This window comes from Panthera onca, chromosome B3, assembly GCF_046562875.1.
Source record: "Panthera onca isolate mPanOnc1 chromosome B3, mPanOnc1 haplotype 2, whole genome shotgun sequence".
Taxonomy (NCBI): Eukaryota; Metazoa; Chordata; class Mammalia; order Carnivora; family Felidae; genus Panthera; species Panthera onca.
Window position 1 is genome coordinate 16,438,971 of NC_138344.1, and position 26,478 is coordinate 16,465,448.

A 26,478-nucleotide genomic window follows, 5' to 3' on the forward strand; every position below is an offset into this window, starting at 1 on the left:
ACCTGCAGGTTTTCTTTCTTCAAACTTGTGTGGTGTGTGTGTGTCTGTGTGGGCATGAATTTCATGAAGGTGCTTTTTCCCTCCGCAGCTCCTAAAATATTACCCATCTGTGGCTTCCCTTTGGGAAGCCTCTGAAAAGCATGAACCCTTTCTCCAAGTCTCTCCATGCCTCGAATACAGAGACCGACATATGCTCAAAGCTTGGCACACAATATCAGGGGGTTAAGAAACCCCTAGGATCTCATGGACCTCAGGTGAAGAACCCACACCGTCCATGCCTTTTTTTTTTTTTAATCTATAACTTTAAACCTTCATAGCACCAATGTCTAAATACATAAGGATTACCAGGTTGCTTTGTTTTCCATTGGTTGGGATCGATGAGAACTAACTCGTCTTTGAGACAATGAATGGTCCTCACTCCAGACATGCTATTTAAGTTGGAAAGTAGCTAGAGAGCTCGTAATAAACACTAGTGCCCAGATCAGAGGCTGGGATTCAGTCGATCAGAGTGGAGCCCAAGCATCTGTATTGTTTAAAGCTCTCCAGGTGATTCTAAAAGTGCTCAGAACCCAGGCTCAGAGCCACTGCTCTGGGGTGCTTCTGCCCTGAACTGGGTCTGGGCTAGGCAGTGATCACTACTCTACTTTCCACTGTCCCTCTCAGCTTCTCCTCTGTACAGAAAGCAGGTGTGCCCAAGTCTGGGCATTATGAGATGAATATCGTCTATTCATATCTCTCCCGTGAATACAATTCTGTGTCCTAAGCATGAAACCTTGGGGGTTGGGGGGAGGGACACTAATAAAACCCAAGTTTAATAAACTCCTGCCAATAAACTGGGAATCTTCACCTCTGCCACCTTTCCATCAAGGACAAAGGTCTTTCTCAGGGTGGGGACATGCCTCTGACCTCACTCACAGTGCCTTTCACCACTTGTGGGTGTGAAAAACCAGGTGAGCCACTTGGTGTTTAGTAAACAAGAGTCAGTATCTCCAAGCTGCCTGCCTGTAAATCAACCTCTGATCCATATGGGCATATCATTTCCATATGCATTTGAAGAGGTGGATTTTTTCCAGTCAATGCTTAAAGTAAGTTACTTCTTTGAAAATCATTGAATAGTAAATTGAAATCTTGTGGATATTGACAACAAATCTGATGCATTATGTAATTGGCAGTCTTAAACTGCCACCTGGAAACATTCATTACTTCTAAAAGAAAAATTTTTTTAATGTTTATTTATACTTGAGAGAGAGACAGAGTGCAGGGGAGGAGCAGAGAGAGAGGGAGACACAGAATCTGAAGCAGGCTCCAATCTCTGAGCCATCAGCACAGAGCCCGACGTGGGGCTCAAACCCATGAACCGTGAGATCATGACCCAAGCCGAAGTCAGACACCCAAAAGACTGAGCCCCTCAGGCACCCTAGAAACATTCACAAAACACTCTTCAGTTTTTTTCGGGAACAGATAGATACATGGTGGCCACATCTTGGTGGCTGGTTAGCATCTGGCCTGTCCTCTAGAATGTGTAAATCAGCCACTGTTTGGATGCAGAATCTATAAAAACAGAGCCTGGGCAATAGGTCTCCTTCCATGAAATGTTAGTTCTCACACCACAACCCACTGTGTCCAATTTTAAAGAACTTCTGACCCCAACTCAAAATTTGTGGTAATCAATTGATTTCTCTATTTACAATAATCGAACTACCTCTCTCTATGCTAGCCTAAGTTCAATGAATAAATGCAATGGAGTATTTTGACTCTGCTAATGACACTGAAAGTATATTGGGCCCAATGGAACTGAGACACCACTGTTTCCCCAAAAAATCCATGATGGTGTGGCTCGAGGTACAAGGTTGTAAACTGGCCTCATTATGCCTTCGAAAAGCAGTGTCCTCCGATGCTCAGCTTTGTGAGAGAAGTTAGACGTTAGGTTTTGAGCGAATGGTTCGGATCATTACCTGGGATCCTCATTCCATGTATTTATGGAAAACGGCCCGGTTGAGAACATGTTTAAAACTTATACAAATCCAGTCATTCAAAACCCTAAAATTCTTCACAGGACACAAGTGATATTTGAAGCTCCCTTTAACGATTATACTTCCAAATGTTTTTTTTTTTTTAAAGTGAGCTAAAAAAATACAATTCTTCTTAACATCTCCGCGAGAACTTTTTTTCTTGCCCAAAGGTGGAAAAATGACAGAAATGACATTACCGGCTACGGTTACGTGAAATGTGGCAGCTCACAGAGAACTACCACATACGTCTTCTCACCGAATCCTTACGCTGTGACGAGACCAACCGACTCTGAGGAAACTGGAGCTTAAGAAATCCAAAGACCTTGTCCCTGCTCATGCCATCAGGAAGTGGCAGAGCCAGGGCTCAAAACCAGGCCTGTCAGACTCAAAGCCCATCTCCACCACCATCACCTCAAGAACAACAACGAGGGCAACCATTTACTGGGCACAGAATGGTCCGTTTAACACGAGAGATGTACAGCAAGGAAGGCATTAACATCTGAAGCCCAGAGAACGGAGTCCCTTCCTCAATTTTACAGAGCCAGTGCTGGTAGTATGGTTTGAACCTAAGAACAAAAGTCCCTAGTCTTTTTTCTGCCCCTGTGGCCTTCACATGAGGCAGAGATCAGCTCTCCACGTGCCTCCGAATGTCCAGCACACAAGAAGCCCCACTTCTTGTGGGGCCGTGGAGCCAATGCCAAAGGTCAAGGGGCCCACTATCTTGACATGTGACGTGGGAAGCTGGAAGGTTTCCCTGCCTCACCCGATACTGTGTTCCCCTTGGAAACCCACGTGGTCCGAACGACACAGGGAAAATGACACCTGGAATATGTGAAAGAATTTATCATTTTTATACCATTATGCCTTATTTACCCCATTTTCCTGTGACCAACCTGACCTTTGAAAAAACCTTGGAAGGCTTCATAAGCTCTGTAATCTAACAGATGGAGACAGCCCGCTGAGCGCTGAGGTCCAGGAGAAGATAGACACAGCCTTCCTATACACTAGCAGGAACCAATCTGAAAATGTCCAGGAGGGAAAAAAAAAATCCCATTTATGTCAAAATAGCAGGGAAAATACATAAAAATCAACCTCACCAGAAATAGGAGAGACCAGAGGAAGAAAGAGATACAATTTTATTGAAGAACACATAAGCACTTGCATGTGAAAACTCAATATTTATAAATGCTAATCCTTTACAACTTAACTGATAAATTCAATCTTTTCCCAATGTTATTCCAATCAAATGTCCAAGTTTTTTGACGAAAACCTGACAAGTTAGTCCTAAAATTTCTCCAGGAAGATAAAATGTGTACAAAATAGCCAAAATAGGACGACTGGGTGGCTCAGTCAGTTAAGCATCTGACTCTTGATTTCAGCTCAGGTCATGATCTCAGTTTGTGGATTCGAGCCCCACATGGGGCTTTGCATGACAGCATGTGGAGCCTGCTTGTAATTCTCTCTCTCCTCTCTCTCTGCCCCCCACCCCCACTCACACGTGCATGCTCTTTCTCTCTCTCTCTCAAAATAAACGAACTTAAAAAAAGTGTTTTAAGCTAAAATATAATGTGTAAAGGACAGAACGAAGTGATATTTGCCCCACTTGCTAGTTATCAAAACTTACTATAGAAAACCCTGAAATAAACAAAAATGTTTAGGAGTATGAACAGACAACAGGGCAATACAAAGGAGAATAATTTTTTTAAAAAAGGCTGATAAATTTATGTCAATTCACTATGTGATAAAAATGAATATTCCATATAGTAGGAAAAGGAAATAAATAACAATACATTATGCTGGAGGAATTAGCTATCTCTTTGAGGGAAAAAACGATTACTTTTCTCCACAAGATACTCAAAGGTAAAGAGCTTAAGGTAAAAAAAAAAAAATGTAACAAAAGGAGAAAATACAGGTGAAGTCTTCATAATCCTGGTAAAGGGAGGACCTTCAAAAGAGCAAGAAAGATGAACTGCCATTTTATAGAATAGCATGCCCTATGAAAATATGTTCATTCTCACTCATATTCATATAAAGGTACATTTAAACCCCAATGAAATACTACTTTCCACCCAACTGATAGGCAAACATCTTGGGCTGGTTTTATCCAATGTTGGCAAGACGAAAGTGATCCCACACACGGATGATGAGGGTACAATCTTTTTGGAGGGCAATTTGGCAGTATCTAGTGAGTGACATATCCTTTGACCCAGGAATCACACTGTAGGGTTTCTTTCTAGGGGAAATAATTGTGCAGAGGCTTACAGAAGGGTGTGTGTAAAACTATTACTAACAGCTCCGAATCTGAAGGAACACAAATGCCTATTAGTGAGCTGTGATGATACAAACAATGGCGTAGTCGCACCATGAAATCCTCTGTTATTCATAAAACCTACGAGGCAGACCTTTACGTCCTGATAAAACAGGCTTCAGCATACGCTGAAGTGAAGAAAACCCAGGAGCAGAGCCCATGACTACAGTGTGATTTTACGCATTCGTGCATACGTGTGGAGAACAAACATATAGAGCTATATAAATGCTACATAGGCTTGCAAATGTAAATACTAAGCTGGGAACTGGTGGGTAGGGCTTCGGACCAGAGAAGAAGGGTCTGAATGGGACCAAAACAGGAGCACGGGGCGCTCCTACCCTCACATGCTCTCTGCGTGAATCCACTGGGAAACAGACTTGACTCATAAAGTGATTTTTTTAACTTTTTATAATTTACACTATAGGAAAGCTTTATGATTTCCATTGATTTTATTATTTAATCCAATTAGAATTCCTCATGAGCCCCCAAATAGTTGCAAGAAGGTGTTTTGTGGAATCCGTCCTAGTCAGTTACCAAGTGGCAATATCCATCAGGGCAGACGCTTGTGGGGCAACAGAATGGTAAAGGGCAATTATGTAGAACAGATGATGTTTGGTCACAGACCAGCTCTTCCCATTGACTCGGCGTTTAATACGGATCTCATCATATTTATTTAAGATCCTTAATTGTTACTTATCTTGTGTGTCTTGTTCTCATGTTTGCCTGTTCGGTTTCAGTAATGGAACCGTAATCTATCAGTTCAGTCTCAGGAAACACTTCCTTGACGTGCTTCTTCTGTTGCTGTCACAATTCACCTGCATTATGCATGTGTGAGCCATGCAGGAAGAAGGCAGACCTTTCTGCTATTCAGAATAAGGTATCTTTAGCAAAAGGGTCCTGCCTCTCCATCAAATGGGAGCGTCAAGCAAATTTGTCCCCAGTATTTCTTTTTTTGGTTGTATTTTGTTTTCTCTTGTTTCCCGTCCTCAGTTCTCTTTTCTCACATACGTTTTCTCCCTTCAAACTTTCCTTCAAGTTAAAAAAAGAAAAAAGAAAAAAAAAAAAAAGCTCATTTCAGTTATTTCCTCGGCAGCTGCCACAAATCAGTTTTGAAAGAAGTTGGAACATCACTTTAGGCCTGGGGATAGACAAGGTGCTCCAGATACAGTGCTACCCATTTCCAGGAAGGTACTGCTAACCCAGAGAGGGGCACCCCTGTGTCAACAGCGAGCATACTGTGATGGTAGGGACCCCAAATGGGGCATGGTGAACATCTGTTCTTTCCTCTTATTAAAATAATCACTTTTCGGGGCGCCTGGGTGGCTCAGTTGGTTAAGCGTCTGACTTCGGCTCAGGTCATGATCTCACGGTTCATGAGTTCAAGCCCTGCGTCGGGCTCTGTGCTGACAGCTCAGGGGCTGGAGCCTGCTTTGGATTCTGTGTCTCCCTCTCTCTCTGCCCCTCCCCTGCTCACACTCTATCTGTCTCTCTCTCTCTCTCACACACACACAAACATTAAAAATTTTTTTAAAAAATAAAATAATCACTTTTCTTCTTCCCTTCTCTTCCATCCTCTTCCCTTCCTTCCTTTCCCTTTGCCCTTTAACCATGATAATGAAGGGCACTGTCATGAACAGAGAATACCTTGGGTCTGAACTTGGTCCTTGTTAACATCTTACATTACCATGGTCCATTTTTTAAAACTAAGAAACTATTAATGGGTACAGTTACCATTTATCATTACCTGTCTATTACTATTACTAAACTCCACACTTTATTTGGATTCACTGTTTTTTCCACTAATGTCCTTCTGTCCCAAGTTACAATCCAGGGAACCATACTGCATTTAGTCTCATGTCTGAAAGTCTCTTAGTCTTTTCTTCTTTTTATGGCCTTGTGAGTTCTGAGCAGTACGTGTCAGGTGTTTTGGAAAATGTCCCTCAAACTGAGGGTGCTGGTCTTTTGCTCATGCTTAGACTGGAGTTATGGGTTAGGGTAAAGAATATCAAAAGAAGTGATGTGCTGCTTTCGGGATATCCTATCAGAGGGACACGCTATCAACATAATTTATAACTGATGATGTCCATCTGGCTGAAATAGTGTTTTCTGGATTGGAGACAAATCGCTAAGTCTGGTGCAAAATCAAGGAGAGAACGAAGAGAATCTACATCACTTACTGGGAATTCTTCCATAAGGAAGATTTGTCTTTTCTCCTCCATTTATTTATTTATGTAATCATTTACTTATGTCAGTATGGATTCACATACATTTGTTTCTTTTTTCTTTTTTTTTTTTTCTCTGTTTTCTTCTGCTCTGCCCTAAGAGCAGGCTCTGGTGCTGGGGCTACAATAAGTTAGTCATATTGGCACCATCTAAAACCTAAGGAGAAAACTTGGCTTTCTGGCTACAGAAAATGGGAAAAGAGCACCCTGAGGTCTGGAGTTTAGGGAAATCCCCATGTTTTTTCTCGTTTTTTTCCTCACTGCTTTGCCTTGAGAGTAATTCCAATTGCAGAAAACTACTTAGCAGCATGTGTGGCTAACACTTCTAGAGAAACAGTAAATTTCTCTCCAGAGGAAAGGGGCCCCCAGAAGCCATAGAAAATGGGACAAACGATGGAGAGGAAAGAAGTGGAGAAGAGTAGCCCTTAATTCTGTGCATGACCTGACACAAGTTCTGGGCTCATTCTGAGTTGCTCACATGGAGAAAAGACCCACGGCTGGAGAGCAAAGGGTTTGAGAAATTAACTGACATTGGAAAATCTGCCCACAGAAGGTGAGTCCAGAAGAGGCTGAACATACCCGGGTTCACTGCCCATTAAATGAAAATGGCGGACAGTCTCCAGAGGATTTTAACACAACGTAATATGTGGGGCACCTGAGTGGCTCAGTCAGTTGAGCATTCAACTTTGGCTCCATGATCTCATGGTTCATGGGTTCAAGCCCTGTGTTGGGTTCTGTGCTGACAGCTCAGAGCCTGGAGCCTGCTTTAGATTCTGTGTCTCCCTCTCTCTCTGCCCCTCCCCTGTTTGTGCTCTGTCTCTCTCTGCCTCTCGAAAATAAATAAATAAACAAATGTTAATTTTTTTTAAATAACATAATGTAATATTCAAAATGTCTAAGATATAATCTAAAGTTCCTAAACATACAGAAAACTGGAAAGTGTGACTGATTCTCAAGGAAGTAGACAATCAGATGTCAAGCTCAAGATTACCCAGGTACCAATTTTTTTTTCAAAGACCTTTAAACAACTATTATAGTCATACTCAAAGAGATAAAGGTAGACACTCATTATGAATGGAAAGATAATCTTTACATAGAAACAGAAACTGAAAAATAGGATATCTGAAATAAAAAATTCATTGGATGATATCAAAAACACAATGAAGGTGACAAAGAAAAGAGTCAGTGTGGGGCGCCTGGGTGGCTCAGTCGGTTAAGCGTCTGACTTCAGCTCAGGTCACGATCTCGCTGTCCGTGAGTTCGAGCCCCGCGTCGGGCTCTGGGCTGATGGCTCAGAGCCTGGAGCCTGCTTCCAATTCTGTGTCTCCCTCTCTCTCTCTGCCCCTCCCCTGTTCATGCTCTGTCTCTCTCTGTCTCAAAAATAAATAAACATTTAAAAAAAGAAAAAAGAAAAGAGTCAGTGAACTTCCAAACAGATCAATAGAATTTACCCAATTTCTCCAACAGAGAGGGAAAAGAAAGTGAAAACTCAGAGTCTCAAGGTCTCATGGGACAGTATCGGAAATATCTAGTATTCATGATATTTAAGTCCCAAAAGAAAGGGACAAAGAGATTGGTACAGAAAAAAAATCTGAAGACATAATGGCAGAAAACATAAATTTGGTTCAAGACATGAATATACAGCCGTAAGAACTCCACACAAAATCAACTCAAAGGAAACCAACTCATCAAATTTATGAAAAGAAAAGATAAAGAAAAAATATTGAAAGCAGACAGAAAAAATAATAACCCATTATATATATATAGGAAAAACAACTCAATGACTGCTTGGTTTCTCATTAGAAACCAAACTTCTCAAAAGACAATGGAATAACATCTGTAAAATGTGAAAAGAAAAGAACTTCCAACTCAGGATTCAATACGCAGCACGCACGTCTTTCAGTAATAATGTCATAATGAAACTCATTCCTAACAGGCCTTCTCTAAAACAAATGTTAAAGAAAATTCTTCAACGTAGGATGTTCCTAGAGAGTTTAGAACTTCAGAATAAAGAAAGTGCTACAGGGGAGCCTGGGTGGCTCAGCTGGTTGAGCTTCTGGCTTCAGTTCAGGCCACGATCTCACAGTTTGTGGATTCAAACCCCATGTCGGGCTCTGCCTTGACAGCTCAGAGCCTGGAGCCTGCTTTGGATTCTGTGTCTTCTTCTTTCTCTCTACCCCTCCCCAGCCCATGCTCTGACTCCCTCTCTCTCAAAAATAAGTAAACATTAAAAAAAAAAAGAAAGAGCAACAGAAATGATAACTATTTGGGTAATTGTAACAGACTATTTTTGTCTTGCATTGTTTAAAATATGTATAACTATCTGAAGCAAAAATGTAAACATTGTCTAGTAGAGTTATCAGTATATGTGGATGTAATATAAATGCCAACTATGACATAAAGGGGCATGGTAATCCCTAGAGAAACTGCTTAAAAAATACTACAAAGAGTTAGAGTCTGAAAATTGATAGATAAATTTAAATGGATTACTAAAAGACATTCAAATAATTAAAAAGAAAGCAGGAAAGCAGGAACAGAGAAACACACATGCACACAAGAGAGGCACAAATCAAGCAAATAATAAGATGATACATCTAAAACCAACAATATCAAAGATTACATTGCATGTAAATGGTCTAAACACATAAATTAAATGACAGAGACTATCAGATTGGATTTTTTACTTTTTAATATGCTATATGCTGCTATATTAATGTTAGCTGAACTTGAATAGTCATAATAACATATGCGCAACAAAAATGGAATTTTATCTGTGAATGAGGTGGGTCACCAAATGCATTACCATCTGCCTAGTTGTAGAATATTTCTTGTTTTAATACCTTCCTTTTTTAAGGTTTGGCTGAGGTGGCTCTACTCTACCACAAACATGGCCAGGCCCACTGAAGCCAGTCAAATGGCTCTGATCGCCCACTCAACAGCCATTTGCTAACAGAGCTCTGATTCTGTTTAACCCCAGAGAAAAATCACTGGTCTGAGTGAATTGTAAAAATCTCATTTCCTTTTGTGAGTTGATGAGTCAGTTTTCGCCAACATGTAAGAGGGTCTATTGGGGCATCTAGGAAATAGATTTTTTTTTTCCAAGAGAAGAGAGAGAGGATGAGAAGGGAAAAAATAAAACCTACTTTTTTTTTTTTTTTCTCCAGTGTGGACTCCCTCACTTTACTTTTGAAATTCTGCCTTGGGATACTTAGAGCTGTGGTAACCACTGCCACCAGGAAGGGAGCTGAATATGGCAGTGGAGAAAGATAAGAGGGGTCTGATGAACCAACCTTGAGAGCTCCTGCTACTGGACTTCTGGTCTAGTACACAAGAAATATACTTATTGTTTAAGCCAATGTTTGGCCATGCATTCTGCTACCTGTACTCAAAGTATTATTAACTGACAAATGAGCAAAGGGAGCCTGATCTTTTTCAGCACAGAATGTCACACGTGCACTTCTGCCTTTTGAGAACTGTTAGGGCCCTATTCTTTCCCCCTTTCTCAGCCACTTATTTTGGAAGGGAGAGAGATGGCTTCTCTGCCTAGAGAGGATGAAGACGACTAGAGTAAGAGGCAGAGTACTATACATTTATTGCAGAGCCAAAAAATACTGTATGAGTTAGGATTCATTCATTCAATCAAGTCAACAAACATTTATTGCGTGCTGATTGTGTCCTAAACTCTGTTAGGTGCTAGAGGTACAACAATGAGGAGAACAAGTTCTGTGCTTCAAACAGGGGTGATAAACAATATGCAAATAAGTATATAAGGTCAGGTTGTGTTATAAAGAAAAGCGGCCAAATAATTGCATGTTGAGGACTCTTCTACATAAAATGATCAGAAAATAACAGCTATTTCAGAACTTTATACAGAGATTTGTGTCCTTTCCTGCTTTCTTTGAGAAGTGATAAAGACACTTTGAAATTGCAAAGCCTTAGTAAAGTTCCACATTACAATTTAAGCTCAAAGAAAGCAGTAAAGCAAACTTTCTTTTGGAAGAAAGGAAAGAAGGAAGTTAAAAAGGGAGGGAAGGAGGGAAGAAAGAAAAGAGAAGAGAAGAAAAAGGAGGGAGAGAGGAAAAAGAAAGAAAGAAAGAAAAAGAAAGAGAAAGAGAAGGAGAAAGAGAAAGAGAAACAGAGGAAGGGAGGGAGTGAGGGAGGAAGGAAGTGCTACTTCAGGAAAGGTTTTAAATCTCAGTACAAGATCAATCTGTGATAACAGCTCACAAACTTGGAAATTTAGTAAGAGAAGAACTTAAAAGGGTTAGAAAATGGCCAGATAGTGTCAGCTAAGCTAGATGGTAAAACAAAATTGAGACTAGAGAAGGAATGGAGCATTAAAGGACAAACTGAAACGAGGACAGGCGAAAGGAGCCGTAGGTGTGGAGAACAAGTCATCAAAGCAACTAGAAATTTTCTGGACTGTGACACGGAGGTCAGGAGGAAATCCTTTCGGGTGGAGCAGAAACTTGGGTAGCATATATTATATAGAAACAACCTGATTCATGATCTTACTTATAGCAGGAAGAATCAGTGTTCTGGCTATTCCCTGCTTAGAAAGGCCGTGAGCCCAGAACTCCTTAGGGGTTGTACCAGGTTGACAACTACACCCTTCTTTCTACAGCCCGCATTCTTCCAGTTTACAGGCTCTTTCTCAGGCTGGGAATTCCAAAACCCGGGACAGGCGGGGCTCCAAAACCTGGAGGTTAGTAGTTGCCAAGTTAGCCACTAAATTTCCAGGCAGCCCCTCCCCCCAAAGCTCACAAGAGAATTATTGCTGAGTTCCATTTTCCAGGGCACGTCTTTCCCCCACGAGTATTAAATCCAGATTAAATCATAAATACACGCCAGTTGGAGCCGCAACTTCATATTCCAGAGCGAACCCTACGACTTCTGCAAACACTCCCCCTTGCTGCCAGAAACCCCGCCCCCGTTCGTAACCATGGGAACGACTGACTCTCTGCGAGCCGGAGATTCCCGGTTCCGCCCCCTCCCTAACAAATATTGTTTCCCACTATCTGTCCACATGGGCGCACCGCCTTACTATTGGTCACTGCCCCAGGACTGTGCCTTGCTCCAGCCAATAAGCGGCCTGTGCACGTGTACGCCTGCGTATCCCGATTGGTCACCACTGCTTGATCACGCACTGCCTACCTGCGCCATCCGGTGCGTGGGAGAGCCTATGATATGACTCGGTGGCCATTTACAACCAATCCGCACCAGGCGGGGCTCACAGCCGGCCTATGGGCGCGCGCCGGGGGTGGGCTGTCCCGGCCCCTTACCAGTCCCACCTGGGTTTGTTAAAGCGATAGGCCCCACGGCGCGCTAGGGCTCCACCGGGCACCGCACAGCGGCTGCGGGGCCCTCGGCGTGCCGCGGGCGCCCGTGACAGCGGCGCCGCTCTGCTCGCCACGCCGGCTCCGGACAGCTGCCGACCTCCCCGGCGCGGCCGCATCGCCCGGCGGGATGGGCGGCGAGGCAGGGTCCGCGGCGGCCGTGGGCTCCGAGGGCCGCGTGAAGAGCCTGGGTCTGGTGTTCGAGGATGAGCGCAAGGGCTGCTACACGAGCGGCGAGACGGTGGCGGGACACGTGCTGCTGGAGGCGGCCGAGCCGGTGGCCCTGCGGGCGCTGCGCCTGGAGGCCCACGGCCGAGCCACCGCCGCCTGGGGCCCGAGCCCCGGCGCCGCCGCCCCCGCCGCCGCGTCGGAGGTGGAGTACCTGAACGTGCGCCTGAGCCTGCGCGAGCCCCCGGCCGGTGAGCGAGGGCGACGACCCCGGAGTCCCGGCCGGGCCACGGGAGGCTCCTCAGAGGGGCTGCCAGGAACCGGGAGGGCGCGCGCCGGCGGAAGCCCACCAGCCGGGGGGCGGGGGCGGGATCCGCGGCTGGGGTCCGCCCACCCGGTGGCCGGAGCCTCAGTTTGCTCGCCGGTGACGGGCGGGTAACAATGCCCGTGCCCCCCAAGTTCAAAGCACCGGGGCGATGCCGCGTGGTGGGTGCGCACCTCTAGCTGGCTCCTCGCCCCCGGGCCTCACCGCGCCCGGCGTCCCGGGACGGTCCAGGACGGTCCCCGGAGTGAACCGTTGCTATGGGAACCTGTGATGAGCAGACAGAAATCTAGGTTCTGGGGATCTAGGTCCTGTCCCTTCTGGCCTGAGGAATGGAGGGCGGAATCCGTCTTTGAGGGGCCATGCGGTGGTGCCCACTGGTTTATGGGCCTCCCGTTCCCATTCTGGACGTAGACGCTCGTGTCTGGTTCATGATGAATTAGCAAAACCTCAGTCCTGGGAAGAGGGGAAGTAGTTCGTGAGCGGTAGGTAGGAATTCAAAGGAAGTGTTTCGTGAGCATCTTACTTGGCTTCCCTCTTCTGGAAGCAGGGTAACTTAAAGAGTTCTGCCTCTGCCTCATATTCTTTGTCTTTTATTCTTTGCTTCCTTTTGTTTCCATTGCAACATCCCTTTCCACAACCCCCCCCCCCCCAACCCCCTTAGGCCTTTGGAGACAGTGGGATCTGAGCATGGTAAGAGTTTCTGGAGGAAGAATTACCTTTCTTGTCCAGTCTTGTGGAGTCCAGTTAATAGTGTAGATTTTTCCAGAAGTGGTAACCCATTATATATGTTTCCTCATTCTTTATATTATATGTAAATGTTAAGATTTTTTGTAATTATAATAAATATGCAAAAGTTGCTTTTCTTAATCATGAAAATACTCGGAACAGGGAATCTTGGTCTTCATGCAGTTGGTGGAAGTTACTTTACACCATTTCACTCTTCTGCCTTCTCAGCTTCAGCTTTTATATATAAAATGAGATAATGGTATAAACTCCCCTCCCTTGAAGAGTCCAATGCAGTGTATCACTGCTTTGCCCCTTGCTGTGTCTTCTACAAAACGAATAGCAGGTGCAGTTTTGCCTTGTCTTGCTATGGAGAAGTAGACTGTTCCCAGTTAAATCCTCCAAGTATGTGAGAATCCAGTGATCCCAAATATTGTAGCAAGGAAAAAACATATCTGGAACCAAAGCCTTCTTTTGGATTCACAAGTGCATTGTGTTGGGTGACCCTTTCGTGGGTATGGTTTCCGGGATCTGCCCACGCACGCCTCCCCCAATGGTCAGAGACAGGGCAGATTTTCAAGATGGCTGACTGGCGTCAAGGGTCATGAAGAGAGAAGTGGTTTTTGTCCAGGACTTTGGACTCTATATCTTTGTGCCCATAACTACTGAGTAAATAGATACAACATTAATAGCAGTTAGACCTGGAATTTAAGAATTGCTTTGGTAAAACCTGGGCTAATAGTGTTTTGATTCACGAGTTAGATCTTGCTTTTTCATTCTGGTGGAATAGAACGGATAAGTCTAGACAACCTGAACATTTTTTTGCTTCTTTTATCATAACAAATATTTGCAAAGATTATGTTTCATTTAAAAATCATAATCTGTTGGGTGCCTGGGTGGCTCAGTCAATTAAGCAACCGACTTCTTCTCAGGTCATGATATCACAGTTCCTGAGTTCGAGCCTCACATCAGGTTCGCTGCTGTCAGCACAGGGCCCACTTCAGATCCTCTGTTCCCCTGTCTCTGTCTCTCCCCCATCCATTCTCTCTCTTTCTCTCGCTCTCTCTTAAAAAGAAATAAATACTTAAAAATAAAAATCATAATCTGTTTTGTTGAATTTTTTTTAGTAGGCTCCATGCCCAACATGGGCTTGAACTCACAACTCTGAGATCAAGTGTCAGTTGCCCCACCAACTGAGCCAGGCAGGAGCCCCTAAAAATCATAGTCTTTTTAAGGTGATCTCATTGAGAAAAAATAACAATAACATCTGTAGCTTGGAAGAGGTTAGCAACTATACAGGGTCATAGATTCTCAGGGTCATTTAATTCCAAGACCTAGGTGAATTCCAATCACCTGAAGAGATTTTTTACAAATCTAGATTTGGGGGAAATGTGCCTATGAGATCTGTTTTCAGGAAATCTCCCCAGATAACTGTTTGGCATTGTTAAATCTAATCTGACAGCTTGCTGCCATTGTGATTGATACTCGTCATTTTTTTTTTTAATTGAGGAATTGTGGTAGAAAGACAAGACAGACCAGAGAGTTGGTTTCAGTTGGTCACCAACCAGCAGTCTGTCCTTGTGGGAGTCCCTCATCCTTCCTGAACCCAAGTCCCTGTAATGATATTATAGCTCCCATGGCTCCTGGGTGCCCTGAATTAGGAGGTTGGTTGGGCTATAAGAACATTGGTGAATGGAACACCTCTCTGTGAAATTGTAGCCTTCACTGTATGAGGCACACATAATGAGCCAAGACAACAGAAGCATAAATGGGCACATGATTCAGCTTGTGAACCTTTTTAATAAAAAAAATAATAATAATAATAAATAAGAGGAAGAAAACTAAGATTTGATTCCAAAAACTATAACCTATATTTCTCAACCTTCTCAATTTTTGTTCTATTTATGCATGGAGGTGATTGAAAGTCTTCATTTTAAATGTTACATGCTTCCTGTGTGGATTTGTTTTGTCTATGATGAGAGAACTTTATCTCTTAACCTCTCAATATCCTGGGTAACTCTGTTCTCCACACATGCCCATTGTGCTCGGCCTCATGCTGTTCCCTTCGTCTAAAACCCTGCCCTGCTCATCTCCGTGCCAACAACCCTCAGGTCCGGGACAGGCATCATCCCCTTTCCAGGTTCGGGCACTCTGTGGTCATTACTTGGGTGTATGTGTGTCTGTGGCCTCCTTCCCTCCCCTGGTCTGTTTGACAATTGCCATCACTCATCTTTGCATCCACAGTGCCTGACATCTAAGCATTATAAATTTTGAACTCAAATGAAATCTCCATTTCTGAACATTGTAAAGTACTTGAATTGTCATATCCAGTAATCTAATGATGATACATTTGAACTGTAGTCTACCCCCGTCAGGAGCACAGGGATTGCCTTGAGCCTTTTACTTTGATGGCAGTAAATTGGGAGAGGCTTCCCTAGCGTCCAGTGCTGGAGCACTGCTGGGACACTGCTGAGGCTTCTAGGGTGTCTCTGAGCACACGTGAGCCTTGGGGACTGTCTCAGTCACTGTTGTTTTAACATAGCCTCATGTTCCTGTCACTTGCTCACTTTGCCTCCAAGTCACCCACTCTGTCTCATATTTCTATTTGAATGACTTTCCGTGGAAGATACTATACTTATTCTGCCCCTCATATATTACACACTGAACACTGGGGACATTTGGAAGACTAAATGGGCCAATAATGCATTCCTGTTTTCTAAAAAGACAAGGTTGAAATGTTAACTGAATTGTTTCTAGTAATTAAGTGGAAAAAAAATCACTAGCCCTTTAATTTTTTTTTTTTTTTAATGGATACAGTAGAAATTTTTGTTTTTAGTATCAACTGACAGGCAAATCTCAGACTTCTCATCTGCCCTGCCCTTTCTTTGTCTTAATCAGGCCACCCTTGATGAGGGAATTTAGTCCTAAATTTGAACAGATGAACAGAAAAGGCGGGGAAGGTTTATAAGGATCTCTGCAGAGCTATCTAACCAAATGGCAGCCCCGGAGTTGGCTTTGGATCTGAGTGATGCAGATTGTGTGTTCATCGGAGCTCCAGCAGCGCCTCTGGCCTTGCAGGTCCATCCACCCTGTGTCTTGGCCTTCTGACAAGCAGGGATAAGCCTCTGTGTGGGATGCAGTGGAGCTGGCCGACCCGGACCCAGAGCAGGAGAAAGGAGGCATGCTTGTGCTTGGCCCACCCCGCTGAACTTGAACTAGCCACCTATTAATCAGTAGAGCTTACGTGCAAATGCAGGACTCTTACCTAATAAGTTGTCCTGTTGGTTTGGCTCTTTCGTATACCCGATATTCGTAATTCTCCAAGGAAATTCTTCACCCCCTTTTTCCGTTTTTGTCCAAGGAATACAGAATCTGATTTTTATGCCATACCCAAAATAAATAGATGTATTTTTTGTTAAAATACAGTTTTAAATGCAATTGAATACTGATATCTCATGTTAGCATAATAGTGTACCATAATCAGCATAATCAGTGTACTGATTAAAATCAGTTTTAAATGCAATTGAATACTGATATCTCATATTAGCATAATAGTGTACCATATGCTACCATACTAGTATTGATGTGTGTTAGTAATAATATTATGTTAGTATACTTGTGCTAGTCTATGAGTAGGGTGAGCAAATGTTTATGTATATGTATACATGTACATACATGCACTCGTGTTCACCTATGTATGTATATGGGAACTCTAGGCACTGACACTTTATGGTAATTACTTGTGTGATTGGTCTCTTTGAAGATAGAAGATGTGTGTGTGTGTGTGTGTGTGTGTGTGGTTTGAAATTGATTAAAATTAGTAGGCTGATTCAGATTTTAATTCTCTAAATCTCAGCGTACTGTACCTTATGGAGTACACTGGATGTTATAGCCAGGAAAACCTCCTTTAAAAAGAATATGATTTAGGTTGTGAAAATTCTTGATCTAATACTAACCTTAGTTAAAATGTATTTTCTTTTTTAGGTGAAGGCATCCTCTTATTACAGCCTGGAAAACATGAATTTCCATTTAGCTTTCAGCTTCCATCTGAGTAAGTGAAACTATTATTTTCATGATTTTCTTTCTCTGCAGCATGCCCTGCCGGATGTGTGGGTACCACGTACCGTTACACCCGCTTATCTTGCATTACCCCAGGATAGGCTTACCTTGTTCACACTCTTGTTTTTTGGTTTTTTTTTTTTCTTTCTTTTTTTAAGCCAAAACCATCATTTTAAGGGTTTTTTCCAATTGTGTGTAACTGAAAGATGAACTTATAAGTTAATGTCTTTGGCTTGTTTCAGACCTTTAGTAACCTCATTCAGCGGGAAATATGGAAGTATTCAGTACTGCGTGAGAGCAGTTTTGGAACGACCCAAGGTACCTGATCAGAGTGTGAAGCGGGAACTTCAGGTTATTAGTCACATCGATGTCAACACACCAGCATTATTAGTAAGTCCTTCCTTCTTCTCTTCCCCCTTCCCTCCCTCCCTCCTTGCTTTCAATTGTGCTATGTACATTGAGCCAGTTTAGTGGTCGTCTGTCCTGTCACTTTCTGATAGAATCTCGTAACCCATGGGCATTCACTCTAAATGTGTGATTCTAGGCCGGGCAAATTACAAATTGTGTGTGTTAATTCTATTGATTATGTCTCCGTTGTTCGGGGCTTCTTTTGCCAAAAAGTTATACAGGCTTGAAATGCATTAATAAGGCTTAATAATAATAATGCACACACAGAGAGTGGTTACTTTTACCAGAGCCGCCACATTCACAGGGCTGTGGTATTCTAAACTCTTCAATAATAGCAGGTTGAGGAACAGTAATTATGGAAGAGTATTAATCATGCTCAGCCTGTTATTGAAGCTCAGGCCATTATGCTATGTATCCTTCCATTTTGCATGCCATTTTCTAACATTAAGTAAGTGCACGCAGCTGCTGTGGGGAGCCTTTCACTTATCATTTCCTTATGACAGATTTGGCCACATTAAAGCATTGAACTTCTAATAATCACCAGAAATACTGTAGGCTGATAAGAAAGATTAGGCTATAAGTAACAACAGAATAGGCAAGATGGGAGCTAATGAGCTAGATTCTTTTATCTAAACCCATATTATCAAAATAATATAAAATTATACCTTGTACTTTCATGATAGCTATGAGGACCTAATGGTTCTTCATTTAAATATGAATGAATGATTTTTTTTTTTTTTTTTACTTCCTAGAAAATACTAGGATAATTTAAACTTTCCATCATGATACTGATGTTCCAAACATGTATGTTTATTATCGGGGGTTTCTTTTTCTGGCCAATGTTTTTAAAGGGAAAAAAAACAGGAGTTAAAAGGTGTTTTGCTCTGTTTTCATACGAAAACTGAATAGACTTTACGGTTTGTTCACTTTTAGAGTGTGAAAATATAACAGTTATGCCCTGGTCACATGGCCCCTTGTGGCCAGAATTCTAGAACAGCCAGCACGCAGCTGACCCGGCTCACAGCTAGTTACAGCTGAAACTTACCATCCACTAACCACTTTTCTTTTCTTTTTTTTTTTTTTTTTTTTTTGCAAATTGACAATACTGTCTTGTATTTTTAAAAACTACTTGAAATTGGGAAGTTAGCTACTTCTAAGCTATTCATGGGACCATGGTGGCAAATGATTTAAAGAGATTTTATTTTTTTTTTGCCAGAAAGAGAAACTAGTAATCCTTTAATATTCTTTTATAAGTAAAAAATGTTGCAGCTTTGGGTTTTACAATGAGCTTTTGGTTTGTGCATCTTTCCAAGTGACCATCTTAAATCTTGAGTCATTTCCATCGATGCTGTGGAGTAGAGAGCAGGGCGGTATGTTCAGTAACCCTGTGGATCCATGACATTGGGTTTATCTTGCTGCCGTTACACTAAAACCCAAAACATTCGAAGTTAAGGGCACTTGAAATTTCTGCCTACTAATGTACTTTTGAATTCAGGAAATGAGACTGTTTGCTTGTTCTACAGTTTAGATGCCAAAACAAGTACAATGTTCTGATTATTGATTTTTATACCATTTCTCCGTTTCCCTAATACACACGTAAGGTTTTTAAAAGAAAAAGTATCAGGGCGCCCGGGGAAGTTCAGTCGGTTGAGCATCTGATTTCGGCCCTGGTCATGATCTCGCTGCTGGTGGCTTCAAGCCCCACATCAGGCTCTGTGCCGACAGCTCAGAGCCTGGAGCCTGCTTCAGATTCTGTGTCTCCCTCTCTCTCTGCCCCTCCCCCACTCTCACACTGTCTCTCCCTCTCTCAAAAATAAAAAAACATTAAAAAATTAAAAAAGGAAAGAAAAAGTATCTCTGTCATGTTAATAGTTATGACTACAATTTTTGATTACTACTTTAAGGGATGTTAAATCATTTTCCAGAAACATAATGATTTACAGGGTAAAACAGGATGGTGTCACCTAATGTGAGTCTGAGAATTCACCTTAGTTTTCCTAAAAAGAGAATTTTTGTTTATGCTTTGTGTTTTGCTTAAGTATTTTGCCTAGTCTGTCACATGAGGATAAAAGTGTTGATTTGTTTTTCGGAAGGCCTTTCTTCACAGTTATTTAATAAAGAATGACACGATTTTAAGTTCTGTGAATTTTCTGCTAGTTTTATTAAAGTCATGTTATTATTTGAAATTTTCAAGACCCCTGTATTGAAAACTCAAGAGAAAATGGTTGGCTGTTGGTTTTTCACTTCTGGTCCAGTCTCGCTGAGTGCCAAAATTGAAAGGAAGGGATACTGTAATGGTAAGTACAACGTTTGAAAGTCCATGTGGAAGAGTCATTCATTTTATTAGCTAATTGCAAGTGATTTTTAATAGTGTGTTTTGTAATTTACGAACTGTATACCATTTTAAAATGTGAATAGTACGGTTTTCTGTTTTTCACATAAGTACTTGATATTTAAGTTTTTTTGAGCGGATGAGTAGATTCCCATCCAACTCCTGGCATTTTTGACTTCAGTGCTTTCGCTTTAGTGACAAAGTCTAAAATTAGAAGCCTGGGAAAATGCCAGCATTTGACTCGATGTTCGGCAGAGTGTCCAGGGCGGTGTTGCCCAGAAGAGCACTGTTGTGTGAAAGCCCCCAAGTATAGGGGGCTGCGATGTAGACCGTGAACAGTCTGAACAGTCAGACTGCCACCGGCGTGACCGTTTGTGAAGGGTCCGCTTCCGTACAGCGGCGTTGGCCCCCGCTCCAGGGCTCGGCCAACTGGAACCCAACGTGGTACGGGATGGTGTCACGGTGGACGTGTAATGCGGATGTAAAACTTGCTGCTCCATCCACTGTCTTACCTGTGCCTGAACACCAGTTCCTTAAAAACAAAGTCTTTGTTCTCCTGTTGGCCGGGTTTTGATTTGATAGGCACTAGTGAGTCCGTCAGTGATCTTTCGTACTTTATACACCACTGGGCCATTTCTTGGTGTGTCTTAATTTTTATAGATATTGGCCAGTCACATGTCTTTAGAATTGGTAACCTGATACTGCTACATTAGACAAGCAAAGAATGCCATAATTAGAAAGCCGCACCTGCCGTGAGCTGAGGCGATTCCTCATGACGCGGATTTACAGTTCAAGCCTCCCGTCAGAGGTCTCCTCTTGTGAAAGTGACTTTGTGACCTTGCAGCTTTAATTGGTAATGGCTCTAGTTCACCGCGGGGAGGGCTTTCTGAAACGTCGCTGAAGGTGTTTTTGTTTCCTTTTCAGGAGAAGCTATTCCAATCTATGCGGAGATAGAGAATTGTTCCTCCCGCCTCATCGTTCCCAAAGCTGCCATTTTCCAAACGCAGACGTATTTGGCCAGCGGGAAGACAAAGACCGTCCGGCACATGGTCGCCAACGTGCGAGGAAACCACATCGCCTCTGGGGGCACTGACACATGGCACGGGAAGACTCTAAAAATTCCGCCTGTTACTCCGTCCATCCTGGATTGCTGCATTATCAGAGTAGACTATTCCTTAGCTGTAAGCAGGAAGCTTATATTTATATATATATATTTTTTAAAGTGTATTTACTTTTTACTTTTTAATTTAAAGCCAAGTTAATTAACACGTAGTGTAGTATTGGTTTCAGGAGTAGAAGTTAGTGATTCATCACCTACATATGACACCCAGGGCTCATCCCAGCAAGTGCCCTCCTTCATGCCCATCACCCCTTTAGCCCACCCACCCCCCCGCACCCCACCAGCAGCCCTCAGTTTGTTCTCTGTATTTAAGGGCCTCTTATGGTTTGTCTCCCTCTGTGTTTTTATCTTATTTTTGCTTCCCTTCCCCCGTGTTCCAGAGTGCTTTTTTAAAATGAAAACTATGTAGAATGGAGCAGTAACTGATGCCGTGTCCCCACGAGCATGTACTTTTAGCGGCTGACAAAATGTCACTTTACACCAGCATTCCGACAGGCTGGAGTGACGAAGACTGGCCTTTGTAATCCAAACCTATCCCCCTGAGGCATTTAATTAAGTCACATGAAAGAGTTAAGGTGCATGCAGGGGGCTGGTTATGTTGAAAGCACCTACTTCATTTTCTACAATTCCTATGTGTAGGGCATGCTCCCTTATGCTGAAGGATGTTAAGGCTACGGTTCCCCATCACAGAGCATTCTCTATTTCGTGCGCCGTTCATTTGGTTTGTTGTCTATTGCATTTGGTCAGGATGATTTACAGTTGTATGCGGGAGCGGTGGCAGGCAACAGAGAGATTTGTTTGTGTGAAAAAATAAACTGGTCCATCTACTATGAGGTTTAACCTATATTTTGCCTTTCTCTCTGTCTCTCTTTTTTGCTGTCGTTGTTTTTGTTTGTGTGTTTGGCATATTAGGTGTATATTCACATTCCTGGTGCTAAAAAACTGATGCTCGAGCTGCCCTTAGTGATTGGCACAATCCCATATAACGGTTTTGGGAGCAGAAACTCCAGCACCGCCAGCCGGTTCAGCATGGACATGAGCTGGCTGACGCTGACGCTGCCAGAGCAGCCGGAAGGTACGACAGTGTGAGGAGCTTTGAGCGCGAAGTTCACACGTAGAGTAAGAGCAGGCGGGGTCAGGACAGAAGTGCTCAGATGACCATTACTACTGCTGTTAACAGCGGCCCCGACTCTTCCGGGTACTAAAAACTAGAAAACGGTGTTCCTGGAAGGGACGTGAAGAGCTTGGCTTATCCAGGACGCAGAGCTGCTGATGGCAGAGCCAGGAATCAAGTCTTCTACTCCCGACTCCCATTCATTAGGAGTAAGACAATGAGAAAATGGTCCAAGTACGCGTAGAGTGCGTGTGTTTTCTGCAACCACGTCTACATGATCTGTTTTGCCTGCACTGTAACATCCATCGCTCGAAATAGAACATAATCAGTGTTCGTAGTGATTTCACAAAAGCAGAATTGATTAAATATGTCTTGTTGCAATAAGCACAAAAACTCACTTACTAGAGCGGGGATTAAAAAAAAAATCATTGTTTTCACATTTAGCTATATTTCTGGTTTTGGTAAGAGTTCGGGAGATCAACGCAATTGACTTTGCACGGACTTCTGAGATCCAACTCCGTTTTTGTTTCAGCGCCACCCAATTATGCAGACGTGGTGTCCGAGGAAGAATTCTCTCGACACGTCCCTCCTTACCCTCAGCCCCCTGACTGTGAGGGAGAAGCATGCTGCCCTATGTTTGCCTGCGTACAGCAATTCCGCTTCCAGCCTCCCCCTCTCTATTCAGAGGTAAGCAAAGCAAAAGAAGATGAGACTTCTGCCTTGCTGTTTGTAAATAATCCTCCGTAAGTATCTGCTGCTGATTCCTAATGAGCAGGGGATACATAGTTAAAAAATTTCTCGGGTAACGTTAGATTAGCCCTGATCCAATCACCTCATTCTGTAACGCTTGCCTTGTAAACTACAACAGGCACGTCACGCACCGTGGATTGCCTTTAAAATGTTTTATGTGGCCATAGAACACGGAGAATTTAAGTGGCCCACTGGGACTTATTACTGATAGGCTTTGAGCAGCTCAGCTTACAACCACCAATAATTAGAAACAGATACCAAGACCCTTTGGAGAGGGCTGGGATAGTAGTCTTAGTGTCTTGGTCTGTTTTTTCAGGTTGATCCTCACCCTGCTGATGTAGAAGAGACCCAGCCTGTGTCCTTCATTCTCTGAAAAAAATTCCAGAAATCACTGTGTTCATCATCCGATTAGAATGTTGGTTCTTCCCCCCGCTGCCTTTATGGAAAGAGGGAGAGAAGATTAGGGGAAGGACATACACGAACATCAAGATTGAAGGTGATAGAAATTGAAGGATGCATGAACTTTCCAGTGGGCTGACAAGAATGCATTGCACAAATGTATGATAGGGTCATGTGTCCCCTTTAAATGATCCAACGAAGATGTGACAAGTCACAGAACGTAATGGAAGTCCTGGTGGTGAGAGAGTAAGTGAAGGGTGTCTGCGCTTGACCCAAGAGAACAGAATCCATGTGCGTGGTGGAAACACTAGACGAACATACCTTTAAACAGGTTTCTCCAGGTGGAACAGAAGTTACCCTAAGCTTTAAGGAAATATGGACTCGTTGGGAGCCTTGATCTTGAAGAAGGTAGCAGCACAGAGGTGTGTATAAATAGGAAAAAGGTCCACTCTAAATATGAAGTGACCCTCAACACGTCGGGGTCTTCATGATTTCTCCCCAGGTCCCATAGAACTGAAGTTCTTGAGAGAATCTTTTTATGAGGTCCTAATGAAGGAATATAGTTTCATATTGTAAATCGGCTGTACAGTATTATGAAACCAAGAAAGAGTTCCTTGCAAGGCATGTCCGTTCAGAGGGGAAAGATGAATTTCAGTTCGAGAACACATTTTGTGGAAGGCTGTACTTTTTACCCCCTTCAAGTACTCTGTTAGGGTATGTGTTTGATTTTTCCCATGTCTTATTTACCTAAGATCATAGTAGAAAAAGAAAGGGGGAAAAAAAGGTTGCATCCTCAGGATACCTCGATAACTACACAGAAAAAAACCAAAACAACAAAAGCCTCTCTTAACCTACCTCTAGTGGGGTTATCAGAATCCTTTTAAAACACCAGGCATGATAAGCCTTCCGTGGAGTTCCTGCTAATTGGCAGTCCCAATCTTATCTCGCCGATCGCTAAATCCGCAGGTGGACCGAGGGAAAAATCTATAAGGTTAGCATTAGATGAAAGTTAATAGATGTATACCAAAGGGTATTTCAAAATAGATGCAGAATCAAAAGAGGGTACAAATTTTGAGGGTACCATTTAAAAAACAAAAACAAAAACTTAATTCCTGCCTAGAGACTTCAGTCTACTGACGGCAGTCGCCACGCTGTACGTTATTATTCCAACTCTTTAGTAATTCTATTTAAACTGTGATTTTTTTTTTCTTTATTGTCTTGGTGCAATATTTTATTATCATTTAACCTCAGGATATTCCGACCGACAAGATTGTGTTGCTGCTGAAAGTCTGAGCAGTGTTCTTCCTGTCCCCTGTTCCCCTCTTCTTCCTGGTCACGTGCTCACTTGCTCGTCCTTTGATCTGTCAGTTTCGTGAGCCGAGAGCACCCTCGGACACTGCATGGAAGGGAGGTAGGGATTCCCGCGGGAGAGATTTTGGACCAGCCAAATACTTTGGTTTTCTCCACGTCCTACGGGTTCGACCCAGAAACCCTGGTGCTTCCATGCAGAACACCACACTTCATTCGCCAGAACGAGTCCTCTTTTCTTTCCGTCAGCCTACATTCAGTCACGAGTGTAAAAGCTCTTTTTCTAAGGTTAAGTTTTGTATTTAGAGTTAGTCGGCCCTCCGATCAGGGATTTTTCTACAAGCATGAGGTAGATGCAGAGTTTTCGCCCTTCCGGACATACCTCTCTTTGGAATCACGTGAGCACCTGCAGCAGGTTTTTCTCACCGTAAGCCACTGTGTAAAATCACAACACACAACTGTTATACTGATAATGGTGGTACCGAAATCGTCACACCCCGTTCATTCCCTGCTTTGGTTTTTAGTGTGTTGTGGGGTGTTTTGTTTTGTTTTGTTCTTGTTTTGCTTTATTCTTGGTGTGTTTTTAAGCAGGTAACGTGTACTTAAGTGCTGTCTGAACAATTTTGCTTTTACTTTAAAAAACAAAAAAAGGCCACCTTCAGCCGTTTCTTGACTTCTCAGTTGTAGTTTACACGCCTTGTCACGATACCAAAACACAGTGATACCAAAACACAGTGAAAGACACGAAGCGAAAGGTATGAAGGAAGAGAAAGTCGAGCTGTTTGGCCCCACGTGGAAAAGCCAAGTAGTTGACTCCCAACTGCTTCGCACGCTCCTTCACTAGGATTGTTTTGTCACCTGTATTAGAGAAATCATGAAACGTGCTCCCAAAATGAAAGCACAGCTGATGTCTAGCACTTAACAGAGTAGCTGAAAGGGATGATTCGCCTTATCCGCCCATCTGACCTTAAGCAGTAGGTTGAAACTGCATACCTTTCTATAATCAAGACATTATTTTCCGAATGTGGAGAAGTCTACATTGAAACGGAGTTCTTGGGAATGAAGATAAAAATGCAGCTGCTATTGCTTGTTTATTCTGTTGTTTAGTTTGCAGAGAAACCGTGGCCTTAGAATTTTCTTTTTGAAGCAAACATTGTGACATTGCAAATGTGCATCTTCGGGCACACAAAATCCTTCCGTGGGCAGAACTTTAATTTTGATGTTTTTGTTTTGCACAATAAGAAACTCAATAGGCAGGGGTTTTGTTTTTGATAAGTTAACTATGAAAGCTTTTTTATTTTTATTATTAAAAATGTAACAGTTTAACCCACAGGAAAAAAAAAATAAAGATTGTATTTTGTACTCTGGTTTGAACCCCATGGGTTCCTTTTGTTAATAAAATGATGACACTAATGCTGTGAGGTGCTGGGTTGTTTTTTGTTTTGTTTTGCTTTATTTTTATAAGATTCTGACCTGAATTGTTACAGACATAGGGGGGAGAGTCAATACCACAAGACAAAGTGTAATTGCTGTAAATTAAGATCCTTTTGTAAACGCGTATGGTCACCGGGCCGGACAGCCTGGGGGGATCCTGAGCCTGGTTTTACAGCGGGCTCCGTTTCCCCCAGGTAATCCGTTTTTAGCATTCTGTGAAGAAATGTGGTTGACATTTAGAGTAAATAAGCCTAAACTATTTTGGTTGTTGAGGGAGTACTACCTTCATTTGTTCCCAAATGATAATGGCTATTTTTTAAAGCTTCTGGAGTTTTCATGTTTTACGGGCCACGTGTTTCCCCAGTGGAATCTGGTGGGCTGCTGGTGGATGGATTGGAAGGCACTGACCCAAGCAAACCTCCCCTTTCAAATGGGTAAAAACCGTGCATTTTGTACAGGG

General features: G+C 42.8%; 1 protein-coding gene and 2 long non-coding RNA genes across 3 annotated transcripts in view; 1 reads left to right on the forward strand and 2 right to left on the reverse strand.

The window, feature by feature from the left end:
* Positions 1–12,607, reverse strand: part of LOC132668758 (uncharacterized) — an 84,309-nt gene extending 71,702 nt beyond the window's left edge. Inside the window, exon 1 of the long non-coding RNA XR_013556402.1 lies at positions 12,545–12,607. This is a non-coding gene — a long non-coding RNA (uncharacterized LOC132668758). The remainder of the gene's footprint in view (positions 1–12,544) is intronic.
* On the reverse strand, positions 4,711–11,674 carry LOC132668759 (uncharacterized). Its single transcript, XR_009605777.2, has 2 exons — positions 11,307–11,674; positions 4,711–5,349 (listed from the first exon to the last, which is right to left on the reverse strand). It is a non-coding gene; the product is annotated as an uncharacterized LOC132668759 (long non-coding RNA).
* On the forward strand, positions 11,772–25,997 carry ARRDC4 (arrestin domain containing 4). Its single transcript, XM_060617758.3, has 8 exons — positions 11,772–12,297; positions 17,079–17,145; positions 17,396–17,543; positions 19,756–19,858; positions 20,818–21,074; positions 21,926–22,088; positions 22,660–22,814; positions 23,194–25,997. Exons 1-8 carry the CDS (start codon positions 12,009–12,011, stop codon positions 23,248–23,250), a joined length of 1,239 nt encoding a protein of 412 aa, XP_060473741.1. The 5' UTR covers positions 11,772–12,008; the 3' UTR covers positions 23,251–25,997.
* The last annotated feature ends 481 nt before the right edge of the window (positions 25,998–26,478 follow it).

Excerpts from the sequence above, each read along its gene's own strand:
- ARRDC4 (XM_060617758.3), top strand. The coding sequence starts at position 12,009 with ATGGGCGGCGAGGCAGGGTCCGCGGCGGCCGTGGGCTCCGAGGGCCGC. Across the intron at positions 17,544-19,755 it reads TCAACACACCAGCATTATTA|ACCCCTGTATTGAAAACTCA; the intron begins GTAAGTCCTTCC and ends GAAATTTTCAAG. Across the intron at positions 19,859-20,817 it reads AAGGAAGGGATACTGTAATG|GAGAAGCTATTCCAATCTAT; the intron begins GTAAGTACAACG and ends TTTCCTTTTCAG.